At 48.7% G+C, this 14390-nt stretch overlaps 1 protein-coding gene across 2 annotated transcripts in view; it reads right to left on the minus strand.

Annotated features, from left to right (window-relative positions):
- Nucleotides 1-5644: 5644 nt before the first annotated feature.
- TAMM41 (TAM41 mitochondrial translocator assembly and maintenance homolog) overlaps nucleotides 5645-14390 on the minus strand; it is a 55589-nt gene continuing 46843 nt past the window's right edge. For both annotated transcript variants that reach the window (XM_004702387.2, XM_045289993.1), the window contains one exon: nucleotides 5645-5773. In XM_004702387.2, the coding sequence (XP_004702444.1) occupies nucleotides 5700-5773 (74 nt within the window). In that variant the 3' untranslated portion in view covers nucleotides 5645-5699. The remainder of the gene's footprint in view (nucleotides 5774-14390) is intronic.

Genomic DNA, 14390 nt, shown 5'->3' on the forward strand with positions numbered 1-14390 from the left:
CGGGCTGATTATAAGAAAAATGTTAAAAGAAAATGAGGTGAAGGACCAGGTGGTCCACTAATGTTACCTTCTCTGCCCTGGGATTGATTCATCAGGAAGGACAAAGCACGTAAATTTTATGATGATGGAGTCCTTGGCTGATGCAAATAGTGTCCTTGGCCGCTAGTTGAAAGGTTGGAGCGCTGAGTGTACCTAGACCTGTCTCAGAAGAAAGACCTGGCAGTCAATTTCTGAAAGAGCAGCCACGGTGGAGGCTAAGCTGTGGAGCCCAGAAACAGCGAGGGAGCACAGTTGTGCTCTGACTCACCAGGGGCCCCCAGGCGTTGCAGTTGACTTGACAAAATCCGAGTCACTTCATTGGACCCTTATGAGGGAGGCATTGCCATGCCCAGTTTATAGAGGAGAGAAAGCAAATGAGCGGAGTCCCCGCACTCCGTCTGAGCTGATGGACAGCGGGGTTGAGATTTGTACTGGGTCTGACTAGTTCCTAGCAACACATCGTTTGTTAGGACTTTCTGAGCTGACAATTACACCAATCAACATAGGAAGAGGCATGCATTTTCTAGTTTCTAATTTTTTTAATAAATAATTTTATTGGGGGCTCTTACAGCTCTTATAACAATCCATACATCCATGGGATCAAGCACATTTGTACCTAGGTGGCCATCATCATTTTCAAAATATTTTCTTTCTGTGAGTCCTTGGTATCATCCCCTCTTTTGTCCCTCCCTGTCCCACCCTCCCACCCTCATGGATCCCCTGATAAATTATAAATTATTATTATTTTCATATCTTATATTGCCCACTGTCTCTCTTCACCCACATTACTGTTGTTCCTTCCCCTGGGGAGGGGGGATTATACATTGGTCATTGTAATTGGTTCCCTATTTTTCCCCCTTCTCCCCTCACCTTCCCCTTACCCTCGTGGTATTGCTATTCCCATTGCTGTTCCTGAGGGGTTTATCTGTCCTGGATTCTGTGTGTTGAGAGCTCTTATCGGTATCATCGTACACACTCCGATCTAGCTGGATTTGTCTAGCTGGATTTGTAAGGTAGAAGTGGGGTCATGATAGTGGGGGAGGAAGCATTAAAGAATTAGAGGAATGTTGTGTGTTGTTGGTTGTATGCTGTACTCTGTCTGACTCGTTCTTTCTTTGTGACCTTTCTGTGAGGGTATGTCCAATTATCTACAGATGGGCTTTGAGTCTCCACTCCTACCCCCATCATTTGCATAGATATATTTGTTTGTTTGGGGTCTTCTAATGTCTGGTACCTGATCCTGTCAACACTTCATGATCACACAGGCTGGTGTGCTTCTTTCATGGGGACTTATTGCTTCCCTGCTAGACCAGACAATATATCTTTTAAAAGGTGGGCACCATCAGCTTTCTGCACCACATTTGCTTACGCACCCATTTTGACTTCAGCGATCATGTCGGGAAGGTGAGCATCACAGAATGCCAGTTAGTTGACCTAGTTGACTAGAAAATCAAATCCAGGACACTCATATGTGTGTAAGAGAGAAGTTTATATCAAAGAGCAATTGTACATTAAGAAATCATTCCAGCCCATCCAGATGAAGTTCATAAGTCTAATATTAGCCCATATATCTGATACTAATCTATAAAGTCCTCTGCAGACTCACAAAACACATGCAATGAGACCAAATGCAGGAAAATCACAGGCCAGTAGGTAGAAAGTCTTATGGATCCAGTGGCGGCATAAGCATGGCTCCTACAGCTCCAAGGCTCTAGCATTGCTCCATGTGTCTGGTTATCAGGAATACCAAGCAGAGAGTGTGTCCCACCTCCAGCAAGCTATAGCACCTCCAAATGAGGTCATCAAGCTGCGACCTGATTGATTGGCTAAACTCCACCCCTTCACTCTTAATAATCTCAAATTGACAACAGATTATGTAACTACCACATCAGCTATTAGAACAAAGTGTTCTTGCATTGAGGGAGTACTGAGTAGATACCCAATGCCCATCTACTACCTTAATACTTAACATTTAAATATATGTACATAGACCTGTAGCCTTATCATTAGATATTAATGTATTTACACGCCTATATTTATGCCTCTGTAAATGTCTTTTGCCTCCCAGTTCTTTCCTCTTAGTTCTTTTTACTTTCCTCCTGTCCCACTATCATGTTCGCCCTTCATTGGACTCTCGGTACTTTCTCTTGGCTACATTGCACTTGATCAAACCCCAGCATACATTTTCTTTAGGCAAGTTAATACCAGGTGGAGATGTGATTTGGATACTTTAGAGTGGGTTGCTTTCACTGAGAAGAGTGTTGACTGCATCACCATATAGTGTAAGGTTCACATGCTGATACTACCTGTTTTACACACACACACACACACACACAATTTATGTTTACACGAGTTAAGCATTTAAAAAGTTTCAATGGGAAAAAAATCTCATGCTTTTTTTGGTGTGCGTTCGCACGCCTTAAATAAAAGTATCTGAAAAGCATTTACTCTATTCTTCCAGTTTAATAAACCATTGTAATCCTGTGCCTATGGTAGCTGTGACGATTCTCTTCATTAAAAAAGTGAAAGTGTAACCCCAAACCTTCATTGACCGGCTGAATTGGAAATAGGCTGTCTTTCAGAAAGTCCAGGTGCCTTTTTTCAATTAGCTGTATATTCTGAATTAGCAGTGAAACTTGAAATCCCATTTTTAGCAGACAGCCCTCCCTCAAGGGGAAATCTGGCATTTTTGTCTGAGCTCAGGACTACCTCTACTTCTCACTTACTGTCTTGTTACCCAACATTCTGCATCTACAATAACAGTAAAAAAAAAGTCTATAGATTTTGGACCTTCCTTCTATGCCTGGCAGTAACAAATGCCAGGTGTGAGGTCAGAGTAACACTGACCGCGATGGATAAGTTTATGTGTCAACCAAGCAGGACCATCATCCTCAGTGGTGTGGCAGTGGCATAATGATGTGGTGAGGTGGTAATGTGGCAGCTATGTCATGATGCTGTCACCTTCCGGTTTGCAGGCTCAGGTGGTCATCCTTTTTGCCTCATGTCAGTTTTTCCATCATGGCCTGGTCTTTGGGACCTAACCAGGGCAATAGGTGGGGGATGGGTATAGAAGGTACAAATCAAAGAAAAATGTACAATCTTCTGTGAAAGAGATCAAACCAGGACCAAGCATTTAAATGACAACGTAAATGCGTTTTATAATTAAGTATAATCAATGTCTTTGAATCCAGACTTAGGTTAACCAAGAACCCCACTCAATCGGCTTCATTCAGTTTATCAACAAGAAAAATGAACGTGGTCAAGGAGCAGAGGTAGAAAATGCCGAACTGGCCAGGGCCAGGTAGGTAATGTAAACCAGGACTTGGAGACTGGATGGTTCTTTTGCCTCTGCACGGACAGCCACAAAGATACCCCCCAGCACTGTTACAGAAACCCAAGAACACACCTGCGAAAAGCCTCCAGAAAGACATGCGGCCTCCCTTCTAGCACACTCGTTGGCCATTTGTATATCTCCTTTTGGGAAATGTCTGTTCAGATTGTCTTAAGATTATTTTGTTCAGATTGTCTTATTACTGATGTGTCAGAGCTTTCAATGTTCTAGCATGCTCCAGCTGCACCTCAGGTTCCTGTGCCCACTCCCTCTGTACCAGTGGTTCTCAACATTCCTAATGCCACGACCCTTTCATACAGTTCCTCATGTGGTGGTGACCCCCCAACCATAACATTATTTTCGTTGCTACTTCATCGCTGTCACTTTGCTACTGTTATGAATCGGGCAACCCCTGTGAAAGGGTCTTTTGACCCCCCAAAGGGGTCACGACCCACAGGTTGAGAACCGCTGCTCTATACTGTGCTCCTCAGCATTCTGCCCTTCGCTTTCTTCTTAAGGGAGAAGAAAAAGGCTTCCCAGATGATTGTGGGTACATATACATGTGTCACGTGTGCAATACATTTGCCAGTTCAATAATTTTATCTGTATAATTGATGATGCTGATGACATTCTTCATGGGTCCCACTTACAAGGTGAGCTATTAACTCGAAGGTCAGCAGTTTGAACCCACCAGCGGCTCCTTGGGAGAAAGATGAGGCTTTTGGCTCCTGTAAAGATTTATAGCCTTGGAAATCCCCAGGGGAGAGTTGTAGAGTTGTTTTCTCTACCTTGGTACGTTCCTTTGGGGGTCCCTGGGTGGTGCAAACAGTTAACATGCTGGGCAGTGGTTCAGATCCACCCAGAGGCACCTTGTGAGAGAGGCCTTGCAGCCTCCTTGCCCTGTCAGCCATGAACTCTTGAGGAGCACAGCTCTACTGACAGATCGGGGCCTGCCAGGACTCGGGTCAACCTGCCAACAACCGGTTTGGTTTTGATTTCCTCCTCTAGTTCAAAGTGCAGTCTTAGATGCTGGTCTCACCACAGGGTTGGGACCTGGGAGGTGGACACTCCTGGGGGTGGAGTGGCTCAGCGATCTCCTGGAGGACCTGGGCACCGACCGTGAGCACCTTGCCCAGGTCTACTGCAGTAGGTCTGCTGAGATGCAGCCCTGCACTCCCCAGTTCGCTATGGTGATAAGATGACCAGAGGCTCAGGGGGAAATGTGGCTTGAAGATTCATTGGCCACATCACATCTCAAGGGGGTAAGAACTCACAACCCAGAGGGAGCTGCCGTCCAGGACTCTGGCCATCAGAGGTATAGGCGGCTTCCTCTATCTAAGAAGCTCTGCTCCTGTGGTGGAGGGTAAAGGATCTCCCTGGACCATGGTGATTTGGGCTCCACTCGGGCCCGGACACATACCTGGGGGCCAAGGCAGAGCACCACGGCGAGACTCTGTGCCATCTGAGGTCCTGATCCTTCTTGTGCCCCCTAGATTGCCAGAGGCCGGCTCGTCCTGAATCACCGGCACCTCGATGTCTTGGCTGATGTGTGGCACAGCTGACCAGAGGGAGATTCTAGCTCCCCTGGCGGATCCTGGGGAAATGGATGACCGGAGGCTGGGACTCACACTTGTAGAACAGCCCTCATCCTGGAGCCCAGCCTTGCATTAGAGAGAAACTTTTCATCAGCAGTAACTTCTGAGCACACTGTTTTAGGGAAGGTGGGCCAGAAATGGGGGCGATGCTCTCCTCTTTGCCAAGCTTTATTTGGTTGGCTAACAGTGAGTGAACGAGCCAGAACTCCAAGTTAGTGGGTTAGTTCAACAAAACCACCCACTAGCATCAGCTCCCAGCTCCCAAGCCACGTGCATGTGAGAGCCCGTGCAGCATCATGGTGACGTGCATAGGGTCTGTTCAGACAGGGTGGGTTTGAATCTTGGCTTTACCACTTACTAGCTGTGTGGCTTTGGGCCAATCACTTTCCTCTGGGAGGAAAGGCACAGAAGGAACAAGGCGGGCGGGAGGAAGCAAACCTCCCACGCCGGTACACAGCCCAGGTCAGCTTGATTCACAAGTGTACAGAGAACGAGCTCTCGTGAAGCCGACACTCCTGGGCCTAGGGACGCAGACACTGGTGACTGGGATCCAATGGCTTAGCAGGTAAAGCGGGCTCTTTCCGACTGTTGCCAAGCCTGCAGAGATAGCTGGGCCCCACCCGGAGAAAGATACAGAGTATCCTCACAAGCAAACAATGAGTCAAAGCAACAAACACTGTTCTGTCAAAAAGCGCCACTTTATTCATCTCTATATAACACACATAAGAGCAATATTAGCTTTTCCTCAGCCATCCACTCCACATTTTGTATAGTTTCAATGAGCTGTAGACCACCGACTTCTTCATGCCTAAGAGAGAGCAGACAAGGGGTCAGATGATGGAGGCTTGCTGTGTGCACTCTGACCTTTGGGGCGGGGCCGGGCGGGGATCGGTGATGACACTCAGAGCCCATGTCTCAGGCTTACCCATGGGCTCTGGGGGTCGATGTGAGAGATGAGTCTCATTTAGGCACCTACCGAAAGCACGGTATGGATGTCAAAAGTACTGGGGTGACTGGGATAAGTAAATGAGCTACGAGCACATTGGTGGCACTTGGATTTTAAGGGAGAGAAGAAAAGCAGGACCAAGGTAAGGGCTCCGAGTGCCCTTTCTGTATGGAAACACCTGCCTTCTCGCCCTCAGTCCAGCACTTCTGCACCGCAGCTGCACATGCTGCTCTCTACCCAGAGAGGCTGCTCCGCCCTCCACTTTCCATCAGGGAGACACCAAACCTTCCAAGTCTCTTCTCCCGGAAGTACTTTCTTGACTTCCAGGCTGATTTCGATGCTGCTCATCTGGGGCACCTGGGTTTACCTTGATCATAGCACTTTCCACACGGATAATGTCTGCCAGCTCACCCTGCTGTCCCGCTGCCTAGACTCTGAGCCCCTTGGGGACAGGGCCTCTGTCCTATTCTACCCTGTAGCCTGCCACCCAGTACAGCACCAGCACATGCCCCTGACATGACTGAGCAGAGGTGTTTTCGCAACACCTGGCCTGTGGGCACGCCCTCCTGCTGCCACCACAGGAGCCACACAGAAGAGGCCCGTTCTGGGGGCTGACGGGAGAGAAGGAAAACGGGGCAAAATGGATGGCCTGTTACTGGTCACATCTAGAAGGGTCATGTCCACAGCTGGCCTCACGGACTCAGCTCCCTTTGTGTTGACAATGAGATCACTTAGCCGGAGGTTTTCAGGGTGGTTCTTCTCCACCGTGAGACATGAGTAGTCTAAACTGCACCCCCCGGCTGCGAACAAGGTCAGAGGATTTGTGCCAGGGACTCTTTGCACTGGGGTGTGAGCCATGTCTGGGGACTGAGTCCACGGAGACCCCGTGGAGAGGCAGCAGCAGCAGACAGAGACAGTGTGTCAGGAGAAGCATTAACGGATGCTTCTAGACCCTGTGGCCAGGTTGCAATCCACCTGGCTCCTGGTCGACAGACACAGCCTGGGTGGGACACCTTGAGGAGCTCACTGCCCTGCCTTGCACTGCGCAGTCTCCCTGGAGCAGCCACTCTCGTGAGCCGCCCCGCTGGAGCACTGCGACTGGAAAGTTATTACGTAAGGTGCTTTTCAAAATTCCAGCCAGAACCAGCCAAGACACCAGAGAGCACCCAAGCAGTTGTACCCAGCGAGGTTCAACCCAGCAGCCCCAGGGCACTGAGTCACAGCTAGAGGAAGACACCCTTGACACCCTCCGGAGGAGTCCCAGCCCAGCCTCAGAGAACTCACTCGGCACTCCCGGGAGCAGACGCATTTCAGGTAAATACGTACAAACATATGAGCATCACCAGGCAGCCAGCTTGTGCTGCTAGTGGGTCTTAATATATTCACAAAGTTGTACAAATATCATAACAATGTAATTTTAGAACATTTCCTACCCACGCCACCGCACTCCCCAGCCAAAGAAACCTTGTACCCACTTACTCTCTCCCTCTCCCTTCCCTCAAGCCCCTGGCAACTGCTAGCCTCTGTGTCTGTCTCTCGGATTTGCCTATTTATGGGCATTTCATATAGACTACATGACCTGTCTTGACTACCAACAGCCTCTCCCGTGGATGGTCGCCAGGAAGTGTGTCATGGAGAGGCCTGGAACAAGAGACCAGACACCTGACTCTTGTCCAGCTGGTCACGTAAAGTGTGCATCCCCTCCTGGTCTCAGTGTCCTCATCTGCAAAATGACCAGGTTGAACTGGATTAAGGGGCGGGGCTTCTGCTCTTGTAAGAAGTTACAGCTGCAGAAACCCACCAGGGCAGTTCCACCCTGCTCTAGAGGGTTGCTATGAGTCGGCACAGGGCCCACGGTCTGCACCCCCTCTGGAATTGGAGCTGAGATAGCTCTGTCCGTGTGTGCTTCTGGGAAGGGTGCAGTACCCATCAGGCAGATTCTCACAGGGGTCCTTCTAGGTCCTTACAGGTTGCAAATCTTGCAGGATTTGCAACAGATCATAATGAAGGGGCCCTTCTGCCTTAAAATTCCAATTTCAACAAAGATGGAGAACTGACACTACCAGATATAAAGACTGATTATAAACAGAGCAGAGTATCTTCAATAATCTGGAGTAGGAAACATTTCTTAAAAGGATGCCAAAAGTGTGTCCTAAAGAATAAAATTGATAGATGGGGCTAAATAAGATTAAGCACTTTTTACCCATAAGAGAGTGAAGAAACAACTCCCAGTGGGGGAACTGAATTTTACAAGCCATACATCCAATAAAGGCCTAGTATGAGGCCCCCCATTGAGTTTAATAAGAGAAAAGCAGACAATAAGTGGGTAATGGGCTTATGTTACTAGTGGCGGGCTACACTGGAAAAGGACAGTGAGGAGGGCTGTGTAACTGGAAGAATGGACTCAAGTGGTGCCCGTGTAGCTTTTAAATGACAGAATAAGCTTCCAGTCTCTGTTTGTGCACTCATGTACGGCTAAGTAAGAGGCCCGTGGACCTGTTTCAACTGACCTACAAACACTCAAAGGCACAGCTGGGAACAGATCTCATCCCTAACACAGGGGCTGCCTGTAGAATGTGATACTTCAATGAAATCTTTATCTAAGAGGACCTGCTTCAATGGAAAGCCTTCTTGCTTCCAGACGATTTAGGGAGAAAGACGAGGCCACTACTCCCATCAAGAGTTCCAGCTTCGGACACCCACAGGGTCAGTTCTAGCGTGTCCTACAGGGCCACTATGAGTCAGCATCCGGTGAGCGAGTCCGGAGGGTTTAGTCCACAGAATTCCTCCTGGTCTGCATTAAGCTTCCTCTTGCTTTCTGTTCCTTTTACAGAAAAGGACAGAGATGTGGAAATTCCGCTCAACTTAGAACCCAATGAGAATGTGCCCTGAAGGGAATATGGTTGCTGTGTCTTACCAACATGACCTTTGACCTTGAGAGAGATGCTTATTGTTCTAAACCAGCTGTCGGTGGGTTCTGACTCACAGCACCCCGATGTGCAATAGAGGGAAACACTGCCCGGTCTCGTGCCATCCTCACCATTGTTTGAGCCCACCCATGAAGGCACGGGTCAATCCACCGTGTCGAAGGTCTTCTTCCTCTTCACTGCCTCACTGCTTGACCAGGCCTGATGTCCTTCTCCCGGGACTCGTCTCCTGACACCACGTCCCAAGTGCGCGAGGCGAGTCTGGCCATCTTTGCCTCTAAGGAGCACTCTGCTGGACTTCGTCTGTTTGGTCTTTGGAGGCCATGGTGCTCTTTCAATACGCTTCGCCAGCACCGTGCTTCTTCCGTCCTCCTTAGCTAAAGCCTCTTACTCAGTAGGCATTCTGGTTTGTATCTGGTCACGATTACCTCACGCACACTCAGAAACGGCTCCTGCAGCATTTCTTCTGTGGACTGTCTATTTCCCGCTTCCTTTATCTGACCAACTGCAGAGCTCACAACAGGTGAGACCAAAGAGTCTCAAGGAAATGTGAGGCTCGGTCTCTACCTTCCCATCATTCTCTAGTTCAGATATTTGGAGAATTCTTCCAATTCAGCTCCAGCAAGTTAGAAACACTACGCATATCTCCAGAAAAACCTACACTATTATCCCACATTCCTATTTAGATACCAGGAGACAGTTGTAATTCTAAGAACTCAGAACAGAGGATAAGGAAAGACCCATTCTGCTGTGCCTCTGCAAAGGCCTGGTAGTCTGGCGTGCCAGAATCTTTTTAGGGACAAGACTAGGCCTGTCTTACTTTAGGGGAATTGAGTCTTTTGAAGTTGGTGAAGGAAATAGGTGAAATCTGGTTGACCAGAAAGTAAGGAAATATATGGCAAGATTTCAAAATTAAATTCACCTTCCCTTTCCTCAAGTAACAGACCACCACCCACTATTCCCCTGCTGGAAATCTGGAGGTTAGCTCTGACTACTGCCCGGCACGATCAGCAAGACCCAGTCATGCCCCATTCAAAGAGCGCTTGCATTTCTTCTGCGCGTCCCTGGGACCTGGGCTCATCTGCCCTGACTTGGCAGCACCCCCATCAGCACTACTCTTACACAAAAATGCCTCTCCGATGTTTCCCCAATGGTGCCCTCCCCCAAGGTATTTTTTGTAAGGAACCTATGCTGTTTTTTACATCAACAGAGAGAAAATTAGTAGTGTGCTCCAGAAATACCTCTGGGGGAGCCTAGGGGAGTGATTTGCATGAAAATAGGTACTCAGCCAGCTCCCTAGCATTCCTAGCTCCACTGCCTTCCTCTCACTGCAGGGATCTTCTAGGTTCTTCCTGTGCTTCCCTTTGCCTTCAAAATACACTCCTTCCCGTGGTTTGTGCTCAATCACACACATGCCCATCTACCTGTTCTCACTGCGGAACCGAAATCTTTCCACTGTCCCCCCACCATCAGGTTAGAAGCACAGATACACACAGCTCGCACTAGGAGTCTGCTGCTTGTCCGGAGGGAAGCCATCCACTGCCACTAGGAAAGGAGGAGCCCGGGAGCCGGTGGGGAATGATTGCTCTCAGCTCTGTTCATTTGCCAGTCCTGAACATAGCAAGGGCGATTCTCAGGCTGGATTTTGATGTCTGGCCCCCATATTTTCTACGACTAGAGCGAGAGTTAGAGTTAGACCCACTCAAGTTTATGACATCCAGCCTTCTGAGCTGGATGTCAACTTCTCCAAAAGCCCTGAGGGCATGGTGGGGTCACACTTGGGCTGCTAACCACAAGGCCAGCAGTTCAAAACCACCAGTCCCTTTGAAGGAGAGAGAAGAGACTTTCTCCTCCTGTAAAGATTTAAAGTTGTGGAACCCCACAGGAGCAGTCCCACTGTCTTACTGGGTCGCTCTGAGTTGGAATGGGCTTGATAGTGGTGAGTTGAAGCCGAGGGTTTTGCAGAACAGTGGTTAATTACCCAACTGCCAAGAGGTGAATAACTAGAACTTCAAACCTCTGTCTTCTGGCTCCTTTGGCTAGCTGCATCTGAATGCTAAAGGTGTTCCCAGGGCCAGGGCGGACTACCATTTCTTTCCACAATCAGGAGTGACACCTGCTACCCAGCTGAAGGCCTGGGGGTTTTCTCACCCTGCAGATGGGATGTCAGAGAGAAGCCCAGGCAAGGCGGAAAGACAGTGCCTGCTTCCTCGGGGACTTGGAAGAACAGAGGGTGGCGGGGTGGCTCTGCAGCCCGAGGGGAGGCTGGGAGGAGGGGAAGCAGAGCTTGTCCTTGCCTGTTTCCTCCAGATGGAGAACTAGCTAGCATTTGACTATGCCGGTTATATATTTGCATAGCACGGTGCAGAGGCATGTGTGAAAGAGGCTGGAAAGAGCGAGTTAACTGACTGTTAGGCAATGAGCTCACAGAGGGAAGCTCAGGCGCGGTGTTGTTAGATGCTGTCACACTATTAGGATACACTTTTTGCAAGCTGGTGAGGCAGGTAGTTAACTCTGTGAAGTTAAAGCTCGGGTGAACAGGGTGACTGCTACAAGTCACAGCAGAAATGGAGAGTCCAGTATAGGGGCTCACATACCCTTGGACTTCACACTATCCTCTTCCAAACCAGGGACACCAGAGCGCCGGCATTGCATTGTGTTTCTCCCCACTCCTGGGGGACGCTCGCTCCAGGGATCTGGAGAGGAGCTCATTACTTTCCCATTCGGTGACCCCAGTGCATGGTGACTTAGACTCGGTGGCATCTTTAGAAGGGAAAGGTGTGTGGTGGGGGCCCGCAGTGCTGTGAGGTGTTTCCACTGCCCTCTACTGGCAAGTGCGAAGAATGTGTGAAGACAGAATTCAGGACTAAAGAGCTTCAGATGAGAAGTGTCTAGAGATGATTGGGGGCTTTTATTAGAGAACATTTCAACCTTACATGACAATAGGCACAACGGTATAATATACTTATCACTGGAGGCCCTAGTGGTTACGTGTTGGGCTGCTAACCACAGGTCAAAGATGAGGCTTTGTGCCTCGGTAAGAGTCAGTGTCGGAAACCCACAAGGGCAGTCTACTCTGTCCTGCAGGGTCGCCGGGCGTAGGAATTGACTGGATGGCAGTGAGTTTGGGCTTTTTTGGGTGCCCTTCCGTCATTCCCCCACCCCCATGTCTTATTTTGACATAAATCCCAGACATCATCTCACTTCGTCCACAGATATTTTAGAATAGATCTCTAAAAACCTTTTTAAAAAGCAGTAACATCCTTCACAAAGGAAATACAATGACATCAAGCTTACTGTGAGTCATACAGATTGGAGTAGATCTGCCCCTTTGGGTTTCCGAGAATGTGACGCTGCGTGGGAGCAGACAGAGGGGCTGCTGGGCTCGGCTGCCGCCCTTGCAGCTAGCAGCTCACCAGGAACCCACTGCGCCACCAGAGCCCCAACGCCATCGTGACCACAGCTACAAAATCTAACAGCACGTGAGATGCGAACAACTCCTTGTAGCATGGGAAGACAGAACTCAAAACAAGCACATGGCAGCGGCTCACCCACAGAGGCGATGGTAAGGGAGTTGCAACCACGCAAAACAGACTCACAGCCTGAACCACCCACCACAGCGCCACTTCTCCATCTTACAGGCCCAGCCAGGAAGAGCACAGACTAAGCAGCCATCCTCACGGGCAACGCAGAGCTCTCTGGTGGGAGGGAAGCCCTGGTGGAAGAGCTCGTGGCCCGTGTGCTCCTGGATACTGATTGCATCTTTGCAAAGACTGAGGAAGACAACTCTGTCCTTGGGGCCAAGATGTCCAGATGAGTAGGTCTCCACATAGCTGAGCTGCGGGGCAGAGAGAGGTGTGACCCGACCTCTACCCCCTCCTGGCATCCGGAAACCTAGGGACCAGCGTCGGGCTAATAGGCCTCTTGTGGGGCTACTTCTGTGCCCTTGATCCTGGCACGGCTGCATCCTGAGTGGCTAACACATGGGAGATGCTCCATAGATGTAAAACAGAGAGACAGAACTAGAGATGCCAGTTATTTGTGGAGACCAAGTGCTGGAAGGATGGGGACAAATACAATGTCGGTGGAACTCGAATATCCAATAAAGCTGCTTTTTGCTTCTAAGTGCGGACCCTGTCCAGCAAGTGCACAAGGAGACATGCAGAAGCACGTGCGTGCATAGCAGCACTGCTTTGTGCAGTCCAACAAGTCAGGATAAGACAGCTCTTTACCCACTGGCGTCACATGATTCCATTGTGCCATATCGGTATGACAGAATACTACACAGCAGTTAAGATAAATGGGCTTGGTCTACACTGAACAAAAATTACAAAACAACAGGGAATGCAGACAGCATCAGCAGAGTAACAGAGCGTATGATATCAGTTATTTTTAAACGTGCTCATGCGTATGCACACACAAATCTCATATACCATGTTATTTATGAATAGTAAAGTATGAGAACATGAACTGGTCAGAAACGTGCCCACCTGTGGAGAGGAAGGGAGGGAGAGAAGCAGGGTCAATGTGGGGCTCAAGGTAGTGATGGGTCAGCTGAGGAGAGGGCGGGCCATTTTCTCTTCTCCTGCCTTCCCACCTGCTATCATGTGTTTGGTGCTGAGGGGAGGGAATCCTGATACTTGTTGGCCTGTTATCTTATACCACGTGGTTTATAAATGTGCATTATTTCATATCTGGCACATGAAGCAGCGACTACTATTGGTGCCATTTTAAGATGAGGCTTAGGAAAGGGTAAGTCACTTGCCCAAGGTGTCAATGGCTGGTGAGTCGCAGGGTCAGGGCTGGTACTAGATCCCCCCCCCTTTGCCACATGTGCCCTGATGAGCTCCCCTGAAACAGAAAGGGAATATACATAGGTCAAGATTTCCCAAAGAAGAGGTATTCGGGGGGGAAATGGATAATTTTGTCATTTTTACCAAAAATACTTCAGGTCTGACTTAAATTGCATTTAAAGTTTCTGTCAAAACACACCTTCAAATAAAAACATTGTCTCTAATTTAGCCAAACTCCTAGTACACAGGGGTCTGGACCAGTCTTTCACTATCATGAATGATGCCGGGGTGAAGAATATCCTTTATACATAAGTCACTGATGGTGTCATGAATGACACAAAGTGAAATTACAATTTTCTATATTTGGAATACTTCAGTTACTAGTAGTGAAGTTAGAGGATCAAAGGGTAGAAGTAACAGATAAATGCCATTGAGGCTTGGAAACATACTGAACATTGATGGCTAAAAGGCCCACCATAGAATACAGGCCTGGCACAGAGTAGAGGTATGTAGAAAGAATCTACAAGCCTACAAACCAGGGTATGCACTACGACCAGTGGTTCTCAACCTTCCTCATGCCACGGCCCTTTCATACACTTCCTCATGTGGTGGTGACCCCCCAATCATAACATTATTTTCATTGCTACTTCATCACTGTCATTTTGCTACTGTTATGAATCGGGCGACCCCTGTGAAAGGGTTGTTCAACCCCCAAAGGAGTCATGACCCACAAGTTGAGAACTGTTGTACTTAGACGTC

This window comes from Echinops telfairi, unplaced genomic scaffold, assembly GCF_000313985.2.
Source record: "Echinops telfairi isolate 266 unplaced genomic scaffold, ASM31398v2 ScPeMD7_31;HRSCAF=116, whole genome shotgun sequence".
Classification (NCBI taxonomy): Eukaryota; Metazoa; Chordata; class Mammalia; order Afrosoricida; family Tenrecidae; genus Echinops; species Echinops telfairi.